At 41.8% G+C, this 25,739-nt stretch overlaps 4 protein-coding genes across 5 annotated transcripts in view; 2 read left to right on the top strand and 2 right to left on the bottom strand.

Annotated features, from left to right (window-relative positions):
- fnbp4 (formin binding protein 4) overlaps positions 1 to 3,437 on the top strand; it is an 11,819-nt gene extending 8,382 nt beyond the window's left edge. For both annotated transcript variants that reach the window (XM_078257588.1, XM_078257587.1), the window contains exons 12-17: positions 3 to 172; positions 350 to 639; positions 774 to 891; positions 1,716 to 1,909; positions 2,576 to 2,733; positions 2,877 to 3,437. In XM_078257588.1, coding sequence (XP_078113714.1) covers positions 3 to 172; positions 350 to 639; positions 774 to 891; positions 1,716 to 1,909; positions 2,576 to 2,733; positions 2,877 to 2,967 — 1,021 coding nt within the window. In that variant the 3' untranslated portion in view covers positions 2,968 to 3,437. The remainder of the gene's footprint in view (positions 1 to 2; positions 173 to 349; positions 640 to 773; positions 892 to 1,715; positions 1,910 to 2,575; positions 2,734 to 2,876) is intronic.
- Positions 3,438 to 4,657: 1,220 nt separating this feature from the next.
- agbl2 (AGBL carboxypeptidase 2) lies at positions 4,658 to 16,692 on the top strand. The gene is made up of 21 exons (XM_078257585.1): positions 4,658 to 4,769; positions 5,140 to 5,313; positions 5,552 to 5,659; positions 6,300 to 6,447; positions 6,576 to 6,831; positions 7,620 to 8,021; positions 8,194 to 8,336; positions 8,883 to 9,042; positions 9,256 to 9,382; positions 9,504 to 9,604; positions 12,645 to 12,757; positions 12,874 to 12,952; positions 13,105 to 13,224; positions 13,565 to 13,645; positions 13,746 to 13,844; positions 14,011 to 14,080; positions 14,219 to 14,374; positions 14,467 to 14,497; positions 14,606 to 14,820; positions 14,933 to 15,074; positions 15,653 to 16,692. Exons 1-21 carry the CDS (start codon positions 4,658 to 4,660, stop codon positions 15,864 to 15,866), a joined length of 3,051 nt encoding a protein of 1,016 aa, XP_078113711.1. The 3' UTR covers positions 15,867 to 16,692.
- Positions 16,693 to 16,877: 185 nt separating this feature from the next.
- On the bottom strand, positions 16,878 to 19,282 carry tmem17 (transmembrane protein 17). The gene is made up of 5 exons (XM_078257586.1): positions 19,073 to 19,282; positions 18,785 to 18,888; positions 17,621 to 17,734; positions 17,357 to 17,500; positions 16,878 to 17,191 (listed from the first exon to the last, which is right to left on the bottom strand). The coding sequence occupies exons 1-5, from the start codon at positions 19,185 to 19,187 to the stop codon at positions 17,114 to 17,116; spliced, it is 555 nt and encodes a 184-aa protein (XP_078113712.1). The 5' UTR covers positions 19,188 to 19,282; the 3' UTR covers positions 16,878 to 17,113.
- A 3,236-nt stretch (positions 19,283 to 22,518) lies between these two features.
- mthfs (5,10-methenyltetrahydrofolate synthetase (5-formyltetrahydrofolate cyclo-ligase)) lies at positions 22,519 to 25,213 on the bottom strand. Its single transcript, XM_078257584.1, has one exon. It carries the CDS (start codon positions 25,110 to 25,112, stop codon positions 24,501 to 24,503), a length of 612 nt encoding a protein of 203 aa, XP_078113710.1. The 5' UTR covers positions 25,113 to 25,213; the 3' UTR covers positions 22,519 to 24,500.
- Positions 25,214 to 25,739: the final 526 nt, after the last annotated feature.

Genomic DNA, 25,739 nt, shown 5'->3' with positions numbered 1-25,739 from the left:
AGAGAGCACAGGCGGTATTTCTATGTGAACGACCGGACCAGTGCCTCCCAGTGGGATTTCCCAAAAGAGGAGGACAAGGAGGAGGGCCTGAAAGGCAGCCAAGGTGCCCAGACACAGATTTCCAGTCCAGGGGACGCCAAAACATCGTCTGCAACTGCTGGTGGGGTCACAGGTGAGTCTATTACTACGGTCGCTGCTCCTTAGACCTGTCTGTTAAGTGTCTTCTTTAGTGACTTCAGAAGAATAAAGAGTATACATTCAGTAAATATTGTTGTGCTGTATTAAGTGCATACTATGTGACATAATGCCAACCTCCCTAATCTCCCCATGTTATCACTTTTTTAAACAGGATTGTCTACTTTTACAATGGCTGCCCCACCACCACCTCCATCGTCTCTCTGTTCCCCATCTCAACCTCCTCTTCCTGAAAGCCCACCTCCGCCTTCCAACAACCCCCCGCCTCCACCTCTCCCCCCAGGCTCGCCACCTCCACCTCCTCCCCCTCCTGACAGCGATGAGGAGATCATGGAGGTGGAGATGGAGATGGACGATGATAATGACGGGGAGCCTCCAGCCCCTGGAACGGAGGAAGACGGCAGTGGGAGGCCTCCTTTACCTCCAGGCACTGCTAGCATGAAGGTATGGGAGTAATCTTTTTTTTTTTTTTTTTTTTTTTTCTTTGATCAGTATACTGGATAATGCAAGATGTGTAAATTGTGAATAAAGGAGGAGGATCAGCTTTTAACTTATGTTATATTTATTGTCACTCACAGATCGTGGAGTCATCGGGCCCATTGGGGAAGGGTCAGAAACGTAAAGCCAGTCAGCTGAATAAAGCCATTACTATTGGCAGCAGTCCCATTATCTACACCCAGTCTGCTATCAGTGCAGGTAAACAGATATCACTACACAACATCTGCAGTTACATTATACTGTGTATTAATATCAGTAGCAAAAATGCATGTGTAAACAAGATTACATGTCTAGAGCCCAATCATGGTGTCCAAACACTGAACATTCGCAAGGAGGTGCAGGTATAAAAATAGTAACGATACAGGATTTATGTTCATACTGAGTAAAGGCACACCAGACACCAGTGTAACGCCTCACTAAGACAGTGCTTAAGTTAAAGCTACATTGTGTAAGAATTTCTCCCATCTAGTGGTGAAATTGTGCATGACAACCAACTGAATATTAATTTCTAGCCCTTCCCATCCCAAGCGCATTTCAACTCCTACGGTGGCCGAACCCGAAATTAGCTCTCTCCATCGTTTACACGCAGCTGTTCTAGCCACTCCAATTGGTCTTGTTGCTTTGCCTGTCCTGTCGCGTTGTCATTTTAATTCTCTTTTTCGCCTCCCTGGCGAGTAATCTCCCCCTGGCATTCGTCACGGTGCCACTGAGTTTAAAAGCGCTAAAGGCGGAGGTATGTCCCTCTTTGGCTAATGTATTTTAAAGATGGAGGCGCTACATGGCTGTCCGTCATTCGAGCGACTCACTAGTATGTATTCTGAATGATTCTAAATGGCAGATTCTACGCTTACGAGAAGACTTTGATTAGTTGGTGGAAGTAATTACACATGAATGAGCACATATTTGTGAAAGAACAAAGGGGTTTTTGCTAAGAATCGACTAAAAAAATTACACAATTTAGGTTTAAGGGATTGCATTTCAAACATGTAATCAACCTCAATAAGGTTTCTCTTTGTCTGCAGCTCCTCTAATGTCAGCGACTGCCTACTGGGGCATGCCGGCTGTCCCTGCTCTTTTGGTCCCTTGTGAGCCCCCTGCCCCCCCTATCCCGGCCCTACCTCCTCAACCACCACTGCCACCATCCCAGCCGCCCGTTGAACCTCCTGGAGCCAAACCTCTGCCCACAGACAAGACCAAGAAAGCCAAAAAGGATAAGGTTAGCATTGCAGTTAACCTATTACATCAAGTGTCAAAGGAGGGCAGTAGATAAGTTAGAAGAAAAAAAAAAGTGTTTTAATTAGTGCTGTCAGTTAAACGCGTTAACGGCGTTAACGCAAACCCATTTTAACGGTGTCAATTTGTTTTTTATCGCGAGATTAACGTTCTTTTTGGCCTAGCAAACTTCGTAGTTTTTTTCCACATGCTGTTGCAACAACTAGTAACGTTAGAAAAATTATTATTTGCTCCAAGTGGGAATGTTAGTGTGCAATTGAACACTACAGTATGCCAATGTTGTTTTCAATAAAAAAAACAAAGCAAGCCGATCCACTTTTCCATGTTAAGAGCATTAAAATGAGAAAAAATAATGGGACAAAAAGAAATCAAGGGACATTTAGAATAGATAAAAATGTGCAATTAATTGCGAGTTAACTGTGACATTAATGCGATTAATCGCGATTAAATATTTTAATCGTTTGACAGCACTAGTTTTAATACCAATAATACATTAATCATATTTTTTTCAATTGTAAACCTTCTGGATTGATTTTTCATACTTGATAAGTCTACACAGTCAAGCTGTCCTTCTAATCCAATGCTTAAATATCAAATACAAAAGACCTGAAGTATATATATATTTTTTTTTCTCTTCCTATGACTATAGTCCAAGAAGAGCAAGATCAAAATGCCTTCTCTGGTGATGAAGTGGCAGAGCATCCAGAAGGAGTTGGATGAAGAAGAGAAGAGCAGCTCCAGTGACGAGGACCGAGATCTGCTTAACAAAAAGTTTATCGAGGACTGGAAGCAACAGCAGCTCATGACGTACGTTTGTTTGAATCGACTAAAGTTTTTAGTTTAGTTATGATGAAGATATAAGGATGTAGCTACACGGTTTCATTAAGTTCTCTCTGTTTCTTCTGATATTTTTCCATCTTGGTAACCCTTCACTGTTCTTAATTCTACAGAGGGAAAGCTTCAAAGAATGCCAACTTTGAGGCACTTCCTGATAACTGGCGGGAACGACTGAAGAAACGGAAGATGGCGAATAGCACGTAACATCAGTCACGTTAACGCGGTCAACTTTTCCTTCTTTTTTTTTTTAAATCCACTCCAACCATAACTATAAGGTCCTCCTACCCCAGCTTAATTTCTGTTTAAGGATCTATGGACTTCCTTTACCATTTTACTTGTTCATGATGGAGACAGTTAGAGGCCCCTACATGGCAGGCCATTCAGAAGAGGGGTTTGATTGTCCTTTTTTGTGTTGTTGTTTTTTTTGGGTTTTTTTGCCACTATTGTAAATGTGCCAAAATTCTTGAGTTCATCAGAAATACATCACCATTTTTTTTATAGACCCCTGTAGATGACCACCACAGTTTGTTTGGAGGGATTGTCTATTTTATTCAGCATTTTTACAACTCTGTACATATAATGTATAATGGGATAAGCCATGTTTTGGAAGGGGAAGGAATGTCACTGAACTTGTACATTTTGTAAAAAGTTATTAAACTGTTTTTCCAAATGCACCTGTTTTTGTTTTGTCTTTTGCTTTGTCTTTTACAAGGTATGTATTTCTTTTTTAAAGCATGTGTAGTAGTAATAGTACAGTGGCAAGTAATCCTAATGATAAATTAATTGCATACATAGCATGACACTGTTGGACTGCAGTTTTATCATGCTTAATCTTTAACGCCATCCCCACATTGTCACTAGTGAACTGCGTCAATGGCAGGGCATCTCCATGGCAACCGCGGTGTTGTTGGAGACGCACGATTGCTTGGCAACGTCACTTACTTCGTGAGGGTACTACTTCCACGCGTAGTAGCCGCTAAATTTGCTTTTTGCTATTATGTTCATGAAAAAAAAGTTTACGTTGTGTAGCTAGCTAACTGAAATGTAAGTGGCTGCCAGGCATTGATACATATTTTAAAAACAATATCGTTGTACAAGTTGAGAGCGGCGCGTTAGCAGTAACGTTAGCTAGAAGAAGCCAAAGAAAATGTTAGCAAAACAAGAAAATACAAGTAACGTTGACGTAAGTGATTCGCGAACGTGGTAATGGCGACCGAGTGGTCTCAAAAGGTGGATTTAACCTGCTGAGTTTATGCAGAAATACCGGGACGCCGGACCTGTGCTGAAGACGGACATTGTAACGTTACTGCTTTATGAGCTGTTGTGTTCGAGCTAACACTACTGGTAAACTGTAACGTGATAAGTTTACTTTATAACGGCGCACTGAATGGCAAAAAGAAGACTTTCTCTGGCGTTTTACTTTGAGCAGAAAGGCAGCCGAATGTGCCTGTGAGAAATTACACCCTAAACACCTCACGTGAGTTTTCTCCAACATGTTTTTTGTCTTTCTTGTGAATTTACTCAGGTTATATTTTGAATACGAGCTACAGATACATGTCGTCATCATCATAACCTTATTGGACAATATCCTAAAAATGTCTCAGTCCAACATTGGTTTGTTTGATCATTAGGTGTATGTTAATTCCAATACATTTCAATCCTATACGTGTTTTGTAAGATTAACCTAATCTGTTCTATAACTAGCATTTCTATACGAGTCAAATGTGTTTATAGCGGATATTCTGTGAGAAAATGGAATTGGCTTCAAATATCTGATTGGTTCATGATGATAGCATAATTCATCTTTGCAGTAGTTGATACACGGGGCATCAGATTGGTAATAAGTATACATTGATTACTTACATTTTCCAACCACGCAGAGAAAACCCCAACCATGGCTGTCTCTGCTATCAGGAATTGGTGGAATACCCACCAGTTGGACAAATCGGACACCAATGACTCTAACACAGAGGAAGATGATGAGGAATTAGCAGGGAGGAGGCAGTGTAAGCTGTTTTCACATATGTACTGTGTGCATTTAGCCTAACTGTTGCCTAAAATGTGCATTTGAAATTGGTAACTTTACCACAAAGATGTGGTCTCGACCTGTTGCTGTTCAACTACTGTCTCATGTTTGATGTGGAGTGTGAATTCCTACTGTACAGGTTTTCCAGATCATTATATATTAAAGAAGCTCTTTTGTGATTGAGATAATTAAAACAAGCAGGTGCAGCATAATCCCTTCTTAAATTAACAAGCTTGGGTGGTCTAGGTGAGGGAAGGGAGCAGCAGACCTGATTAAAAATGGATATCCATAGTGCATCAGTGAGCATAAAAAGACCACTCGTTGAAGGTGTGATTCATGTCTCCACTCAGTATCTATAAACCTTAGTCAGACTCTGCGGACCAGGCAGCTGCTCATTGGCTTTGATGGTGGCCGACCTACTTTGAGTCTCAGGGCACCGCTGGACCTGGTTAACTTCCCATCCATGTTCCGCCCTCGTTGGCCCATAGAATGTGAGGTCAACAGCGACATCATCCATCACATAGGTAATTTTAAATTGTATTGAAACCATTATGTTACTAGGTATATTACTGATTTGCACAAAGGCTTATCAATGGTGTTAATCAGCCGAAGAGTAGGCAATGAGTGGACATTTTGAGCAGATGCTTCTGGCAAAACATATCCAGTCTTAAATAAAGAAGTAACAAAATGTAAATGAATTAAACGGGGCCCTTTTGCTGTTACTGTCGACATGTAATGACACCAAGAGAGTGTGTGTTGTAGAGTGGGACCCCCCAGAGCCGGAGCCTTTCTACCAGCCCACAGGACATGAGAGGACACCCATGCCAGCAGGAGAGCAGAGGGAGAAAGTGGTGTACTGCATTGACCATGGTAACTTATGACACCTAAGGCCTTTTTTGTTGTTGTACCACCAGGTTACATGTATGGCTATGCGGTGTATTATGCCATCCCAGTGTTGTCAACAGATTCTTCTGAACACAAGGAACCTAATACTTTGAGTTACTTCACGCTACATGTTTCCCTGTTTGAATTTGAGGGCATCTTACTGCAAACATTTGTATACTAGTGAGGACCCAGCCTAACTCCTTAGTGCTTCAAGATGTAGATTTTATTTAATTACGATATAAGTGCTGTATAACAATGTACAAGTCTTGCTTACTGTTTAAAATACAATAATGGGAATTGTGGTGGGCCATTGGGTAGTGTCTTCCCTCAGCTGTGCTATCCTAGATATTATTTTTAGTGTTGCAGCCCCATCCCTCTGGTACACCCTCCCTGCAGATATTCAAAATGCTACATCCCTGCACATTTAAAAAACAAAAAAGTGTCCTTGGGTTTCATGAAAGGCGCTATATAAATAAAAGTTATTATTATTATTAATCATTTTCTAGATAAATATGATATACCCTACCCTGATATACAATGCCAGTGCATGTTTATTGAACGTTTCAACATATTTTAGCTGTTGATATTCACTCGCACACCTTCATGTTGTTCTCACTCTTTAAAGCCACTAAGCGTCCCTATTTCACCTGCTCCCGGGTTGGAGGAAGCAGGGGGCCCATTAAGAGCGCCACTTCTTATGACGGTCAGAGAGACTTCACCCTTGAGTTTGAGTCACGCTTTGAGAGTGGGAACCTTCAGAAGGCTGTGCAAGTGTAAGTCTCTGCAGTCTAATCTACTGATTAATTGTTGCAGCTTTTCACCCATTACTGTATATTTTCACTCCTGTTAGTTCTTACTGTGGCTCCAGGTTAAGTTAACCCCCCCATTTTCTTCTGTTCAGGGGTGTCTATGACTATGAGCTCACCCTGCGCACAGACATGTACACCAGAAAGCACACACAGTGGTTTTACTTCAGGGTCAGGAACATGAAGGCTGGAGTGACCTACCGCTTCACCATCATCAACTTGATGAAGAGCAGCAGCCTGTATTCACAGGGTATGAGACCACTCCTCTACTCTGAGAGGGCTGCCAACGACAAAGGAATTGGATGGCAACGCACTGGCTCCCATATCAGATACTACCGTAACAACAATCAGGTAGGTGAACTTTCTGACATAAGATGAAAATGGTGTCTCGACTGGCTTTTGATAGTAAACTGTAATTTTCTAGCCCAATTTTTATTTTATTTTTTCCCCAGCAGTTGTCATTTTCAGTTTATGCGAGTATAGAATAAAACAGAATTTGCAGACATTTTGAAAAAGGTTTTCACTGCATGGTAGTGCAGGTAAAGGAAGTCCCGTGAGTGAGTCCATCTTGCCGTAAGCAAGGGAACAAACGGACAACATTGACTGTAGTTGAAATCAAATGGCCTTCACTAGTAATAAAGTAGTGTTGCTGTCCAAAAATGAATGATGAAATAATTGATATTGTCCAGATAATTCCCTTAATCAAAATAATAATAAAAAATACTATATGCTACAACCTGTCCACAGTGATGTGTAGTAAATGAACAGACAATGAAAGAAGACTTAAACGTCAAATTGAAAGAGAGGAACAGCGAAGGAAAAACTTCCCCTGCTTCATATAAACTGGAATACCATTTTTACTTTGGCAGCCACCATTCATCTAGACATTTCATAAATTGAGTGAAGTCAGCATTCAGATGTTAACTCTGCAGGTTGATGTTTGCACTCAAGTGCCATGAACTGAAATAAGTCTAAAACGTATGGTGTGCTTTGGGAAATGGTTGGTGGTAAAATGAAGTACGAGATCTGTATTAAGTAAATTAAATGATGTAGAAACTTCTGTAGTTCTTTACTAAATTGCAGTTATAATTGAAGAAGCAGGATCTCTCTTAACAACCATTATCTCTGTCTCTGTTTAGAATACAAAGGACAACAACAGCGACACAATCGCCCTGTACTCACTCACCTGGACTCTCCAGTTCCCTTATGACTCAGACACCTGCTACTTGGCCCACTGCTACCCCTACACCTATTCCCACCTGCAGCGCTACCTTAGGCGCATTTCTTCCAACGCAGCAGTTGCATCTTACTGCACACTGCGGGTGCTGTGCCACAGCCTCGCTGGGAATGCGGTGTATGTGGTGACAATAACGTCCCGGGGGGGCAGCAGAGTGCAGGGCAGGAAAAAAAAGGCTGTGGTGGTGACGGCCCGAGTGCACCCTGGGGAAACCAACGGATCCTGGATGATGGAAGGGTTCCTAGACTTCCTGCTCGGGGACTCGGAAGATGCTCAGCTACTCAGGGACACTTTTGTTTTTAAGGTGAGGGATCTCAAGCTCATAGCCTCCCATCTGTCTTACAGTATTATCATGAGCATTACTTTAGTGAGGTAGTGTTGAGGTTTATATTATGTTGTAATGCTATATACTGCTATTGAACACTGTTTTTGTCCTGGACTTTGTTTTTTGTTTTCTTGGATTTGTGTTGCTGCAGGTGGTGCCAATGCTGAACCCAGATGGTGTGGTAGTGGGTAATTACCGCTGCTCTCTGGCAGGCAGGGACCTCAACAGATATTACAAGACATTGCTCAGGGATTCTTTCCCCTGTGTGTGGCACACCCGAAACATGGTGGAAAGGTATGACAGTACACGTGCATCAACAAACCCATTAAACACACTGCATATTAAAGAATTTGTATTTAATGGCCTTTTGCAATTTAGTAGAAATTCAGCAATGTTTTTTCATTTCTAAATGTGTGTATACAGTAATGTGTCTGTTTTTCCAGTAAATTGCTAACAATACAGGTCAGATGTTACAAAGGCTATTTTATTCATTACTCTTAAAGCATACATAGAACAGAAAATGATCAGACTGTAGTCTCTGACGGATTGGGATTAAGATGAAGATGTGAGAACAAAATAAACAAACAGACACATGAAAACTCATTGCAAGTCTTTATGCATTGAACACAGATGGGTTATTTAGTCTGCATTTGATCACTAACTTTATGGGAGAAAGCAGTCCAGCTGTAGACTTAGTTGGACTTTATCTGTACATAAAGGCACATTTCTTTTAACCAGATCCGATGGTATAGTAGTCTAAACAGGTTAGAAAATGGCTGAATGCCAGAAAGATTGTGATGATGCCATAAACTGGCCCTATAATGATATATTTTCCCCCAGGCTGATGGCTGAGACAGATGTAGTTCTTTACTGTGACTTTCATGGCCACAACCGTAAAAACAACGTGTTCATGTACGGTTGTAACAACCGTGGCGATGCTTCGCTAAAGCTGCACGAGAGAATCTTTCCACTAATGATGAGCAAGAATGCCAGTAATAAGGTAAAGTCACTGTTTTTGAAAAACGCTTTCAAACCTACATTTAGTCTGAGTAACATAGGGCTTCTATTTACATCATGACACCACGCTTATACAACAGTCACCCATCTGTTACACAAATATTGACCATGTTTCAGAGGCAGTGTTTCTTTCTTCGTATTTATTTGTGCATACTCAGCATTTCAACTCAATCATCTACGTCACTCTCTTCGTTAGTTCTCCTTTAAGAGTTGTAAGTTTCGGGTGCAGAAGGGCAAAGAGGGAACAGGACGAATCGCCATGTGGAGACTAGGCATCAAAAACAGCTACACTATGGAGGCCACCTTTGGAGGCTCCACTCTGGGTGAGTTTAGACTTTTGTGTGTGTGTGTGTGTGTGTGTGTGTGTGTGTGTGTGTGCGCGCGCGCGCGTGCGCGTGCTTAGATGTCTCTTATATGAGGATCTACCATGTCTTTGAATGTTAGGCGACAGGAGAGGAACACATTTTACTACTCAAGACCTGAAGTCCCTCGGCTTTTACTTTTGTGACACCCTGCTGGACTACTGTGACCCAGATCCGACAAAGGTGAGAGATAAAGCAGTATGTCTATAATTTAAATAGAAATGTATAAATGTGTGTGTGTTAGAGTGCAGATCATACGTTTGTTTGTGTGGAAAGCCCGCTTTTATTAAACAACTGTAGGAAGGCTTTCGGAAATGTCAACAAATGAGCGCATCAGCGCACACGGGGTAACAAGCGCACATTAAAGGAGAATTCCGGCCAATTTTTACGTTAATCTTGATCGCTATAGCTACGCGAGTACTTTCAATAGAAAAAACCCCGACCCGAATGAGTGCAGGTAACACGGAGAAGCTGCAGCTACGTACTATAAGCGTCCACTGGGCTAAAACGGCAGTGGTTGGGGCAAGTTTGAGAGTGCCTTTGTGCCTCTTAACAGACACAAAATGCAATTAATATGTCTGTGCCACATGAACAGGGCCCTTACGTGTCAACAAGATGCGTTTTCAACTCAGACATTGTTTAAATTCACCTACCCTGGTCCTTGTATCAATCCTGCCGGTAGCTAGCTTGCCCTGCCAGCTGATAGCCGTTAGCTGCTAGCTGCTGTCCAGTGAGTGTATTCAGACAGGCTTCTGTAATAATCATCCCAATAACAATCCACGGAGCGGTGGTGGTGTGGATATGTCCTCCAGAGGACAGGTCATGTCACATCTTGAAGTGTATTCCCCCCTAAAATAAATAGTAGTGCGGTAGGAGCTGTTAGCTGCTAGCTGCCCTCCGGTGAGTGTGTACAGCCAGATAGCCGTTAGCCGTTAGCTGCTAGCTGCCGTCTGGTGAGTGTATTCAGCCAGGCTTTTGTGATAATCATCCCAATAGCGGCAGTGGTGTGGCTATGTCCTCCAGTTACTGAAGGCTAGCTTTAGCTTGCGTTTGGAGCATCAAGTTCATCTGCCTGTTTCCCCTCTGTCTCGTTCTTTCCAACTCTTGTGAGGCTAGTTCTTTGTCTGTATACTCGGGTTCAAATAAAGGACAACCATCAAACTCAAAAGGCTCTTCCGTGTGTTGTATATCTGCTATAATCTCCATAGTTACGTTACTCCAAGCTTCTTCCCTTATAAACAACTCCGCTCTTCACACACTACGCTCCAATCTGCACACTACTGTTTACCTTTTCCTGCTACAACTGAATTCCCAGGAGACAGTGCGATGCTACAGCTAAGCTTCAGTAACGCTATTACTGTGCAAGCCACAGGCATCGTTTATCCCGTTTCCATGTAGTTACATAGTCACTGATATGGTCATAACCACTACAGTGCTCAATTACCTATTTTGAGGGGGAAATAATCTAAACCTTTCACTGCGAAGGCATGATCTGTCCTATGCAGGACATCCACCAGACCACCGGGCGCTCCGTGGATTTTTATTGGGATGATTATCACAGAAGCCTGGCTGAATACACTCACCGGATGGCAGCTAGCAGCTAACAGCTAACGGCTATCTGGCTGTACACACCAAAGCCCGTCTACGGAAAGCCGTTCCACTCCCTATTCAGCCCCATTGTACCGAATTTGGTTGCAGTTCCACTGGGGGTGATTGCGGTCCAGTGCTGCAGGGACTCTATGGAGCTAGACGGCTAAATTTGTCTCTTTCGCCTGATTGTCGTTGAGAAATCTCAGATTTGATTGTAGTTTTTGCAAGTTCAACATGGATTATAGGTCAAAAGTTGAATGAACGAGTACTTGTGTCCTTTTGATTTCTTACAGGTTGAGTCGTTGTTGCCCATAACACGCTAGCATTCTGCTAATGAATGCTGATTGGTCAGTGAAGGACTGATTACGATCGGAGATCCCGCTTGACGGCATCCAAAGCAGAACCAGAATGTCAGAGTGAATATTTCGGCGTGGTCTTTAAAACATTAGCAAACCTCTTTCTAGCATGTGTATTGACAGGGAGAGCCTAACCTGTCAGCTGTGTTGTCGATGCTTCGAGAGAACAAAGGAAGCGACTCAGAGCTTGCCGTAAAGCAGTATCTCTGGCCGTATATGTGTATGACGTCATTGACATTTTAAAAGGCTTTTTAGAACAAAAAAGCCACTTTAAAAAAAATCTAACACCCAGCAGTGTGTATTTTCTTAGCCTCCCCTTTCGAATGCAACATTCAAATTACTAGACAAAAAAATTATATCCTGAGAAAAGTGGATTTTGAGGGGTATAGCTCCATAGACCTCCATTCATTCTGCACTGGCCTGTGAGCGCCCCCTATATGGAACTCTGGTGGAACTGCAACCGGTTCAGAAGCCGGAAGTAACGAGAGAGTGACACTTGTTCCCTTATTAGAAATTCTTTGGTACACACTCACCGGAGGGCAGATAGCAGCTACTACCACACTACTGTTTTTTTTAGGGGGGAATACACTTCAAGACGTGACATGACCTGTCCTCTGGAGGACATTGCCACACCACCGCCACTCTGTGGATTGTTATTGGGATGATTATTACAGAAGCCTGTCTGAATACACTCACCGGATGGCAGCTAGCAGCTAACGGCTATCAGCTAGCAGGGCAAGCTAGCTACCGGCAGGATCGAGACAGGGACCAGGGTAGGTGAATTTAAACAATGTCTGAGTTGAAAACGCATCTTGTTGACACGTAAGGGCCCTGTTCATGTGGCACAGACATATTAATTGCATTTTGTGCCTGTTAAGAGGCACAAAGGCACTCTCAAACTTGCCCCAACCACTGCCGTTTTAGCTCAGTGGACGCTTATAGTACGTAGCTGCAGCTTCTCCGTGTTACCTGCACTCATTCGGGTCGGTTTTTTTTTTTTGTATCGAAAGTACTCGCGTAGCTATAGCGATCAAGATTAACGTAAAAATTGGCCGGAATTCTCCTTTAACACAGGCGCGCACCTACATAATCAGTTTTTTTAAATTTAAAATGTTTAATGCCTTATCGCGCTGATGTGACCGAGCCCGACCCGAACATCATTTCTAAATATCTGTCCGAACCCCGGTATCCATCCTCTCGTGTGTGTGTGTGTGTGTGTGTGTGTGTGTGTGTGTGTAGCTGTTTTTTTTTTTATTGTTATTTGAATTTTATTTCAGACCACTTACTGTCTGACAGAGCTGGCAGCGTTGTTGACAAAGGAGGTCAGAGAGAGGCTGGGCAAAGATTTGGGCACCGACTGTAACTTCTCTGTGTCTGACCTGGAAACCAGGTGATATAGTTATTTATTATCTTAAATACACATGCAAACCAGACTGGGGCAATATGAGATATTTCAATGTGCTCTCATTCAGCTTGAGTGTGAATGTTTCTTATTTGCTTTCACAGCACCAGTGGTTCAAATAGTTCTGATTCTGATGGACTCCCAGTTCATTTACTGCACCAGCCACAAACTGCCCAGCCACAGGTACACTGACCTAAATCTACTCTGTTTTCATCACGACTGCTTTATTTTCCTCGTAAGGGTTAATATCAAATCTGGATCACTTTGTGAAAAGCCGTTTTGAAACGGGTCTTCCCTTGTATCAGTTTACCTCAGGCTCTTGTTCTCCTCCACAGCAAACAGTGAAGAAGAAAAAGAAACGCTTGAGGAGTTGTAAAGAGAGGGACACGCTGCGACCAGAGAGCGTGAAGAATAACACACAGCCAAAGGTCCTGCAAAGCAGCTTAAAAAATATCGTAAGAGACTACATTAACCACTAATTAGTGCACACCGGAGCAATGCTTGCATGACTCTTGTATATGGATCTATAGATAGTCTTTATTGTCCACTGGGGAAATTTGTTTTCACAGTCTGTACAGGGCCTCACAAATTTACATCCATACATACAGTAAACATTGACACCTTCTCCCCAAACACCCTATAATTCACAGTTCCCTCCAACCATTCCACTGACACCCCTTGTGCACAGCATACACAACATATAAATAAATTACACACACACAACAATCTATCATGTGCACACCCTTGTCTAGTTACTGACTTTTAACAAGACTGATTAGCGAAAGGTCTTTGCAGGAGTCCAACCTGCCCCATGAGGACACAGTTAAAGAGATCATCCAAGAGAGAACTGTCGGAAGACACAGGACGAAATGGCAGGTATGACGTTGAGAGAGTGTGGATATGTTTGGGAGACAGGAGCCAGGGAAGTGAGAAGATTTTCTGACCTGTTCCTTTCAATATTTCGGTCTTTGTGAAGGCAAAAGGTCTGATAAGAAAAGCAGAGATCCCGCCTCCCTCCACTCACCCTGGGGAGGTCACTCAGGTGACTCTGTGGCAGGGCTGCGAGCCGGTCAAGGTAGAGATGATCCTTAATTCTCTCACAAAATCACCTTGTCCTCACCACCTGTTAGATCATCAGCACACATTATTGGCCAGTGACATCATACATTTAGTCACTCACTCACATACCCACTTCAATCTGTAATTTTGACTTGGATTTGGGGCTATTTTCTGTGTTTTAGGACGGAAACATGAAAGGTGCATACCCGCATCACAGGGTGAAAGCATGTCCACATCTCAGCACGTACACAGGTAACATTTATTTTCACACCCTCACTGTTTAATTCACCACTATCATCAATGTAGTGCTGTAATTGCCTTTTGACTTCCAAATATAAGGCAGATTTGAATACACTCGCAACGTATAATTTTCTTGGCTTATGTTCACAGATGACCTGGAGATGTATACAGGACAGTGGAGGTGCTCCTCTCAGCTGCTGCACCTGAGTGCTCTCCTTCCACCATCTCCAAATCCCATCCTACATTCCAGCCAGCAACAGCAGCGCTGCCCCCAACAATCCTTCGTCTCCTACAAAGTCTACAGAGGTTTGTCTGCATGTACAGCAGTTTAAGATAGAACTGAATTCATTTAAAGTTTCTGTAGCTCTTTAGTAGTGAAACTTGTCTCCATCTTTTAGGGCTGCCACCTTCCCTTAAAGCGCTCCACAGGTAAGCCTCACAGAGACATTGTATCCCTGTCAATAGACCGTAGATAACTGCATGTTGAGGTATGTTCCAATTCATGTTCATTCAAGTGTTATGTCTCTTCTTTGTTAGGTCTCCCTCATCCACGTACGTCAAGATGATCCCGGATATGTTTCCAAGAAAGCGCTTGCTGTCAAGTTTCACCACTGACGAGGTCGACGCCAGGCATATATTCAGAAACTCTTCACTGGCCTCAGAACGTGACTTTGTGCCTGAGGATTCCTCCCCGTCACACGCAGACATGACCAAACCACTAAATGAGGAACAGGAAGAAGACTCCTCCGAAGGTTTCATATGCACACATACACTGATATAGGAAACTGTAATTATTATGAGTTGCATCACTGCTAGCTAAACTCACCTCTTCAGCTTTATTATCTGATTTTGTCGTTTATTCAGTGGGTTTGTCCCTGTTGAAATGTATAACACTCGGAGAGCAGAACCAGAGAGATCTCACCCCGGACATTCCCCGGAGAGAAATTGAACCACGCGGCAATTTATTTGTGCCTGTTCTGAAGGGAACAGACCTGAGAAGAAACGGGTAAGTTCCCTTTGAACTAGGGCTGCAACTAACAATTATTTTCATAGTTGAGTAATCCGTCGATATTTTTTTTATCGATTAGTTGTTTGATCTATAAAAATGTCAAAACATGGTGAAAAATGTGGATCAGTGTTTCCAAAAGCCTAAGATGACGTCCTCAAATGTCTTGTGTTTTGTCCACAACTCAAAGATATTCAGTTTACTGTCACAGAGGAGAGAAGAAGCTAGAACATATTCACATTTAACAAGCTGGAATCAGAGAAATCTTCTTATAAAAAAATGACTCAAACTGATTAACCGATTATCAAAATAATTGAATAGTTGACAACTAATCAATTAATCGTTGCACCTCTGCTTTGAACTGTCTTGAGCACTCTCTCTTTGTCAGTCATTATCTCTGTTAAATGCTCAGGTGGCTGTTGCAGTTCAAAGATTGGAAAAATAGGCCCTGATCTTTGTGCAATGATTAGTTCTCACTTTTTTTTATTATTTTTTTTATTATAGGTATTATACATTTTCCCTGATTTTGATGTTTCAATTGTTTTCTGTGCTACCTGTCTTTTTTCAATTTTCTTCAGACTAGGCAATGAAACGTTGGAGGACAAAAGCCGCCTGGGTGTATTATCCCCTTTGTCAAAGCCTTCTGGCCTCATGAAGAGAGAACGTCCACGTCCTAAGAGTGGCACCCTCGGTAGGCTTCAGGCTAAGGACATCAGGCATTATTACTCTGGAAGAGAACGCCAACTAAGTGCGGCAATAGTCACAAGATCATCACAGTCTGCCCCACTGTAGGGCATCATATTTATAATCTGGAAACTACAGCTTGATAGATATTGTTCTCTCTGTTTTCGGGCCAGTGATGGGAACCTGCTCTGATGGATCAAGAAGACTATGATGTGTGCTCGAACTTCAACAGATGTGTTAAACCAGTGCTTCCCAACCTTTTTGGTCCGAGGTACCCCCACAGCCCTGTCAGATGAACTCACGTACCCCTTCATCGATTCGCAATGTATGTTCCAAATGTATAACACTATTCCTTATACAAAACAAGTTTTCATAAAATTGAACTGTCAATATTAAGGTTGGTTTGGTCAGGATTACTACTACTAGGCTACTACTACTTAGAGTGAAGCTGAATATTTCAACAATTTATCCACTAACGGTTCTTAGCTAACTATGGATGTAGCTTCTTAGCTAACTAATTCAAACATGTATCCAGTACATTACTTATAAGTAATCATTTGAGCTGTTTAGCCATTACTTTTAGCTATCTGTTTAAACTTCTGTGCTCGCTTGCTAACTAACTAACCAATTGCAACATGTGGTGTTACAATTGACTTAATGTTAATATCTGGATATATTCTTTTTTTTTTTACCAAATCATAATTTGTAAATGTTCAAATTACAGCAGTAGAGCTCTACAATCTTTCCACGTACCCCCTGGCAACAACAGAAGTTCTCCCTGGGGTACACATACCCCTGGTTGGGAAACCTTGTGTTAAACGACAGATATTACTGTTTATTAGAGAAGTGGAACTCTCTGGAAACCTAAAAAATTCCATTCAAATGGCAATTTTTTTCTTCTTCCATTTTGATAAAATTGATACAAACTCTTAAACTGTTGTATTTTTTTGTTTTTACATAAAAGGTAACAACAATTCTTATCTATTTTCTGCAGTGTTGATATTGGTTAGGACGAGTTTTACTGATGACAAACCTTTGTGCTTGGGTTCTCAGAGTACATCGACACAACATCTATAATACGTTACAATAGCTGTCTAATGCTAATAATGATACACAGGCTCTGTTATATACATTTTATTTATAGCAATGCTACAAAAACAAGAATACAAACCCATTAAATATAATGTGGATAAAATATAAAAATAAATATGTTCAAACATTTTTCTCTTTAGTTCTCAATCAGGGGAAGGAAATATCTCACGGACAATATGTGATACATAGTATTACATATTGTCTGGGAAGTGTATGGATGTTTCAAGGTGTGGCAGGGACGTCAGACGTCAGAGATTCAGAATTCAGTCAAACTGCCGGAGATGAAATTGGCGCTCTGTGTGTCGGACCATGTTCCGGAGCGCCACAAAACCAGAGAGGGCCTGGGTCATTCAGGAATGAAAACATCAATTAAAAATCAACGACAATCACCAGATGATGAAATCTAGAAAACATGCACAACGTAACATATATTTAGGTACTGTTTATGGACATTATAAATGGTAGAATTACAACAGTGAGTTTTTAAAAGGAATGTTATATCGTACCTGTGTGAGTATGAATGTGGCGAGGACTATGTGAACACCTCTCTCCAGGGGTTGTATGAGAATGGCTTCGTTAAAGAGCAGAAACAGGATGAGTGGAAACTGCAGCAGGATGCTCAGCAGCCAAAATCCAGCCAACTCTGGGACCTTCCACAAACACATACATGCGTTACAATCTCTGCCCTGCACTTGTTTTGTGTGTGTTGTTTTGCGTTGACCTATTCTACTTCAACTGTGTAATTGATGTTTGTGTGAGTGATTCACCACCTTTTCTTGCAGGTTCCCAGCATATCCCAGAAAGAGTCTAATGGCCTCGATCAGAGTCATCAGGATGAGAACAGTGACAAGGATGAACTTGTAGTAGTCTGGCAAGACAGGATACTGGAAGAAATAACAATTACAACAACGCAGGCAAATTAACAGAAATGAAATGAACGTGATTCGTTCAAATGGGCTTTTATGAAATAGTCTGACTTGTTTCCAGGTCTAATCCGGACAATTAAAATGAATACCTGACCAACATTTATCACATCATGTATCAGCTTTTCAGGATAATTTGTTAATCTTAAATTTTGTGTTTAGGTTACTCCCAAAGTCATTCATAATTTAAAAGATGAAATTACTTGATGTTGATGTTGTCCATCTCAGCACAGTGAACTTTTACTTGAACTGAGATTTAACTTAGGATCAGCAACAATGGTCATGTAACCTTAGTCTGACAATGGGAAATGTATATTGAGGGCCAAATCTCTATTCAATTATTTCCTCTCTGTACACTTCTTGTAATTATAATGACGGGGATCCTAATGTTCAAGTTTTTACGCTGTCTGATAATTTATTAAGTATAGTAAACAAACGTCACCAAGGACAGCTCCCACCCTGGCTTTGATCTGTTTAACCTGTTGCCCTCAGGGAGGCGCTACAGGTGCATCAGAACAAGGACTAACAGACTCCAGAACATATTTTTTCCAAAAGCCATAACCACTTTGAACTCACACATGCACTAACTTCACAGTCTAACCCCCCAACCCCACCTACCGTGCAATATATTTAATATTTAATACTATTGATACAACTGTGCAATTCCATTACTGTGCAATATCATTACTCTCATTGTCCAATATCTATTACTCACACTGTATATAAACCATATTTATTTTTTTATATGTATATAGCGTCTAAGAACTGTGCACCTTACCTCCCCCCCCCCCTTTTTTGTTTTGTTTTTTTGCACTACTTATTTTATTTCATGTTGTTATATGTCTTTATTTTATGTACATGTTGGCGCTGGAAAATGAGTTGCTTGTAATCTCATTGTACATGTGTATAGTGACAATAAAAAGGCATTCTATTCTAGAAATAATGATACCAGTATTTCACATAAGCCATGCTTCCTCATCTCCTATCTCACTCTCTCTCTGTTTGACTTACCTTGAGGTGCAGCATTACAGTTTCACTGATCCACCACAAGGGGAAGAACCACATGTTAAAGTACAGAGACATCTGGAGGTGGAGACTGGACAGAACCCGCTTGTCTGAAAAGAAAACAACAGCACATACATGGAAGGGATAAACAATTTCAGCAACAACAGCTGCTGTAAAACTATGTTAGAAACCAACATAACTCAATCCAACCTGTTCTTGACTAGTAAACGTTAGCTAACTACGCTAACATAATGCTAATTCGTCCATAACGTTATCTGCACTCTTTGAGTTTACCGTGTGGCAAAAACGTGTCATTCTCTTTTGTGAAAGGCTGAGTCCGACTCTGGTCAAATAACACGTTCCGGGAAAAGTCCTCTAAACGTTTTCTGATCGTCTCCGACAGAGCCATCGTGGAAAATGCTCCCTAAACACACATCACCAGGAGGAAAAACACAACGCCTCTTCCTCACTGCAAAGACGCTGGGACTCAGCTGCCGTCGTTTCCCTGGATACCTAAGAAATCTCGCGTTCCGCTCAAATCTCGCATGAAAAGTGTTCACAAAGAGGGAAAAAAATGTCCTCTTGTTTCCTCTGTTGGTTCCTTGCCTCCTCGTTTAGTCTACGTAGGCTATGGTTTAGTACCTTAAAATGTTTAAATATGACACACAACCCATGACGATAAATAGCAGCAGGTCAACAGCTTAAATATTGTAGTAATGCTCCTAGTGTTTGTCTGTATTAATATCGAAATCTAATAGAAATATAGGCAAACATATAATGCAATAAAACAGTATAAGATATTAACGTAGTATAATATAGTGTGGGATAAAAGATATAGTACAAGGGGTCATACCCTAATATAATACAGTGGGGCAAAAAAGTATTTAGTCAGCCACCAATTGTGCAAGTTCTCCCACTTAAAAAGATGAGAGAGGCCTGTAATTTTCATCATAGGTACACTTCAACTATGAGAGACAAAATGAGAAAAAACAATCTAGAAAATCACATTGTAGGATTTTTAATGAATTTCTTGCAAATTCCTCGGGAAAATAAGTATTTGGTCACCTACAAACAAACAAGATTTCTGGCTCTCACAGACCTGTAACTTCTTCTTTAAGAGACTCCTCTGTCCTCCACTCATTACCTGTATTAATGGCACCTGTTTGAACTTGTTATCAGTATAAAAGACACCTGTCCACAACCTCAAACAGTCACACTCCAAACTCCACTATGGCCAAGACCAAAGAGCTGTCAAAGGACACCAGAAACAAAATTGTAGACCTGCACCAGGCTGGGAAGACTGAATCTGCAATAGGTAAGCAGCTTGGTGTGAAGAAATCAACTGTGGGAGAAATTATAAGAAAATGGAAGACATACAAGACCACTAATAATCTCCCTCGATCCGGGGCTCCACGCAAGATCTCACCCCGTGGGGTCAAAATGATCACAAGAACGGTGAGCAAAAATCCCAGAACCACACGGGGGGACCTAGTGAATGACCTGCAGAGAGCTGGGACCAAAGTAAGAAAGGCTACCATCAGTAACACACTACGCAGCCAGGGACTCAAATCCTGTAGTGCCAGACGTGTCCCCCTGCTTAAGCCAGTGCATGTCCAGGCCCGTCTGGAGTTTGCTAGAGAGCATTTGGATGATCCAGAAGAGGATTGGGAGAATGTCATATGGTCAGATGAAACCAAAATAGAACTTTTTGGTAAAAGCTCAACTCGTCGTGTTTGGAGGGGAAAGAATGCTGAGTTGCATCCAAAGAACACCATACCTACTGTGAAGCATGGGGGTGGAAACATCATGCTTTGAGGCTGTTTTTCTGCAAAGGGACCAGGACGACTGATCCGTGTAAAGGAAAGAATGAATGGGGCCATGTATCGTGAGATTTTGAGTGAAAACCTCCTTCCATCAGCAAGGGCATTGAAGATGAAACGTGGCTGGGTCTTTCAGCATGACAATGATCCCAAACACACCGCCCGGGCAACGAAGGAGTGGCTTCGTAAGAAGCATTTCAAGGTCCTCGAGTGGCCTAGCCAGTCTCCAGATCTCAACCCCATAGAAAGTCTTTGGAGGGAGTTGAAAGTTTGTGTTTCCCAGCGACAGCCCCAAAACATTACTGCTCTAGAGGAGATCTGCATGGAGGAATGGGCCAAAATACCAGCAACAGTGTGTGAAAACCTTGTGAAGACTTACAGAAAACGTTTGACTTCTGTCATTGCCAACAAAGGGTATATAACAAAGTATTGAGATGAACTTTTGTTATTGACCAAATACTTATTTTCCACCATAATTTGCAAAAAAATAGATTTTCTGGATTTTCTTTTCTCATTTTGTCTCTCATAGTTGAAGTGTACCTATGATGAAAATTACAGGCCTCCTCTCATCTGTTTAAGTGAGAGAACTTGCACAATTGGTGGCTGACTAAATACTTTTTTGCCCCACTGTAAATATGCTAATATTATGAAGTAGAATTATATCAGTCCAACGGTCACCAACTCCATGCTGTCCAGTTCCAGCCTGCCCACTGAGTTGGCCTTCCCTGCCAGCTTGTAAAGTCTTCTGGCCTCCCCAGCCTTGATGCCACCACAGCCCAGCACACCACAACAAAGAGCAGCGCACTGGTACTTTACACACCGGTAAAAGACTCTGCAGGAGCCTGTTGTAGCCTACACTGAAAGATCTGCATTTCCTCAGGAAGAATAATCTGCTCTGTCTCATTCTGAAGGGCGTCAGTGCTGGGAATGCAGACATGTTACGGCAGTATGGTGGCCGAATGGTTAGCGCTGTGGCCTCCCATCAGGAAGGTTCTGGGTTCAAGTCCAGGTTGTTCTGGGTCTTTCTGTGTGGAGTTTGTATGTTCTCCCTGGGTTTGCTCCAGTGTTCCCCACCATAAAAAAAAAAACATATACTAGGTTTTCCAGTCTCAGATCTGGAGTTGGTCCCTGGGTGCTGTAAATGGCTGCCCACTGAGGGATGGGTTAAATGCAGAGAATGAATTTTGCTATGTGTATGTGACAATAAGGTACCTTTACGTTTGTTATTGATTTGGACCAAAAGGCAGGCCTACACCTTCTCCACTTCCTCTCCCTGGATGATAACTGGGACAGTTTATGTTTCTCTAGTAGTTCATCACCAACTCTTTGGTCTTGCTGATAGAAAGCTTCAGGTGATTGTTGTTGCACCATGTGGTGTGTGTGTGTGTGTGTGTGTGTGTGTGTGTGTTGGCCATAATAATTAAGAATCAATAGAAAGAATAAGAAAAAAAGAAAACAATACATTTGATTACAATAATTGAGTTTGAGTGAAAGTATACAGCCATCAGTGTGCGTGTGTGTGTGTGCACGTGCGTGTGTGTGTGTGTGAAACAAGGAATGTTCCTCTCTCACAGGCCGAGCAGCACTACAGCCAAACCACCCTGGGCCTCACTTATGGTGGTAAATAGCATTTACAAAAGCATTCTGCAAGTCCTATCACTTATTTAAGAGCTCAATGATTTATCTTACTCCCTTTGTCCTTTTTCCTGCAGTACATCCAGCAGTTTCCTTGACGACAAAGAAGACGTTCAACCTCCCGACCAGATGAGAAGGATGGCCGACCACAAGACGAGCTGGAGAGCGAGGGTCACCTGGAATTTAGTCAACTAAGTAAGTAAGCCCTTACTAAGACTTCAACAGTAGCCAAGTGTGACATAAACTGGTTAGAACAGCCAACTCTTTTTAATAAATCTGTGACAATACAGATTAAAGTTCTTTATTACGAGATCTTCTTTCCACAGGCTGTTATGTGTTAAACACATAACTTAAACATGTAAAAATCTGTCAAATACTGTATACTATCATATCCACCTACCACAGATATTTAGGCAACCTGTTGTATTAATATAACAATTGTGTGTGTTAACCCTTACTTGGCCATTAAAGATGATTCTGAGTTTATTGAGTCTGGTGGAACATCATGATGTCCGTTAACTCAAAGGAGGAAGTGAAGTGTACGAAAAAATGAATGACTTTTCCTGATTCTTTGGCATTACAGGGCATCTGAGAGTGGACGTAAACCAGCCGATCATCCCCAGGGCACCCTAGCACCACAGCAGTCCACTGAACCACGCTCAGCAAAATGATAAAAATGATAAATTCACCATGAATTGCCTCTGGTAGGCGATACAGGGCACTGTTCGCCAAAACCAGCCGACACAAAGACAGTTTCTTTCCCCAAGCAGTCACTCTGTTGAACGCTCAGAAAAAGCCCCCACCCTCACACTGAACAAAGTCAATCAAAACTGTTCTGCCCATCTACCTCATGTCTATTTCAATCTTACAATTACAATATTGTTATTAATATATTACCATTGCACTGAACTGCCTTGCACTATATATTTAAATCTTAAATCTCAGACTATACTGATATTGCACTATTCCTTCCCTCTCTTCAATTGGTATTGTCTATTTTTTGTAAATTCTATTGTATTGTTATACTGCATACTTAACAGTATTTTAAAAATATATATATATTTCTCTTACTGTCCTTTCTGTTTTTATTCTTTATATGTTAAGTGAATGTTGTACTTTGAGAGCAAAGATTAACCGGAGTCAAATTCCTTGTTTGTTTATGCGAACCTGGCCAGTAAAGCTGATTCTGATGAGTATAAGGTTATAAACAAAAATGAAACAAAGTGTGTGCACTGAATTTGTCTCGCCATGAGATGAGAGGTAAATCCTAATAACTAAAATCTTATGTTTTAAGTAGCTGTAGAAAATGAGATTGCATCAAACAGTAGGCCTAATGCAACACACAACAAATCATCCACCCCTTCCTCTACATTCGGGGTGAATGGCCAGGAGGTAGCAGGTGAAGGCCAACGTGATGTGGCTGGTTTTGTAACCTGCCCGAAGAAAGACGAAATCCCACCCATGACCTCATTCTCACTTATCGTCTTTTGTGGACGTCTCTAAATTGCATCCACGTTTCCCTCACTTGTGTCTTAGTCCGTCACACCAACGAAGCATGGGAGAGAAGAAGGAAATTATCCGTGTGTTCCAATACCCATAAAACCATACTGTCTAGTATGCCAGAAAATGTTTTAGCATGTTCCAATACGTAATATGTCAAATGCACCATGCCAAAAATACCAGGATGTTTAAAGTTCAAACGCAATGTAATGAAAAAGTAGTACGTCCTAATTGTATGCATACTGCATGCAACAGTACATACTTATTATATGCAATTTGGAACTACGCTCATGCTTTTCTTTTTTTGCATTTCCAAATACAGCTTTATTTGCACTTCTTTTCATTTGATTGTCCATTAACGTTATAAAGTACTTCTTCATTTTAAGTCGTTAGTGATTAGCAAAACCTAGTAGCTCTTTATGGCAACATCAGCACCACATATGGCACAAACCCAGGTTTCAGCACCATCAACACAAATATCAATACAGCCATTGAATTAGTCGCTTAACCTGTATAATGCCATGACAGATGATATTTCGACAAGTAATAGGAATACCACAGATGGTCCCAATAACACCAATGGGCCGCCGTTAGTCTTATTAGTCCCCCTGGGCTATTCCTGCTATAACAAGTCAAAATGTCTGCAGTCAGAGTCTATTATTAGTGTTTCATTGAAAGGCCAGGTTAAACCGTTGGCTCACTTTGGCATGTAGCCTAGATATAGAACCCAAAACTGAGTTCATGGACCACCGCTGACGATTGATTAGCTACTCCTCCTTCTCATACAGGACTTCATCTATGAGCACATCATTGTCGTCGACAGGGATTTCCTGACAGAGCTGCTCCTTGAAGGCCAAGGCGATGGTGTAGGGCTTTCCTTTGGGGTGTCTGACGCAGCGCTCCAAGTAGGTGTCATAGAAGCCCTTCCCTCGTCCCAGACGCTTCCCCGACTCGTCAAAACCCAGGCCTGGCATCAAGATCAGGTCCAGACCTCCTGCAGAAAGTGCTTCCTCTCTGCTGTTGTCATCTTCAGCAGGCTGTTGGATGTTCCATGACGTCAGAGGCAGCGTCTCCATGTCCTGCAGACTGTTGAGCTTCAACATGTCCATATGGTTGCTGCTGCTGCTGCTGCTCTCATATCTAGGAATGAAGCAGCTTTTACCACATTTAAACACGTCTTTGATGATTTCCTCAGTGCGCACCTCATCGCCCATGCTGAGAAACACTGCGATCCTCTTACAGGACACGTACTTGGGGTGTCTGAACAGCTGCCGAGAAAGCACGAGAGACTGTCGTTGTTTCTCCTCGTCACTCAACGCCGCAACCCGTCGCTTTATTTCTTTCCTCAAAGCTTGCTTTGCTGCACGCACGGCCGCCATTCCGCCCTTGAGAACTTTTCACGCAGAAAAGCATGCGAAGAGAGAGGAAACGAGCGTGTTTTCAGAGAAATGCGACGTCACGTAAAGCGACGTCCGTTTCTGATGACGGTGGCACAGCTGGGTTATATACTGTCTATGGTTATATACCGTCATATTCACACAAAGATACTCCTTCACTACCAGCCGACTTTGTTTAGACACATTTACTTGTATTTTATTAATTCATTTCTAGTTTACCACACTAATGGTCTTACATTACCAGCCTTATTTTGTAAGGCTGGTATTTTTGTTGTAAATAAAAACGACCAATCTGTCAATATAAATCCTACAAGCTGCACAGTATTTAGATTTAGAAATAGGCTATTTTTTGACCCCCCCCAAGTGGAAATTAAATGTGCTGACACATACACGTGTTTTCATTGTTGAAGTTTGATCTGTTCGCAGTTCTGTCAGATTTATGTGTGGCTAAAATACCTTGGGTTTTTGGGAGTTTTCTAGCTTAAGACTAGATAAACTACAGAGATCAATCGTCATTTTGCGACAATAGCCTACATCGCTTGTAGCCTAAAAGTGTAAAAGAAAAAAATAAAGTTGTTATAAAGACTGCATTTAAGGCTTTTTAAGTCC

This window comes from Sander vitreus, chromosome 8 (assembly GCF_031162955.1).
Source record: "Sander vitreus isolate 19-12246 chromosome 8, sanVit1, whole genome shotgun sequence".
In the NCBI taxonomy this organism is placed as follows: Eukaryota; Metazoa; Chordata; class Actinopteri; order Perciformes; family Percidae; genus Sander; species Sander vitreus.
This window is presented reverse-complemented; position numbering and strand designations above follow the sequence as displayed.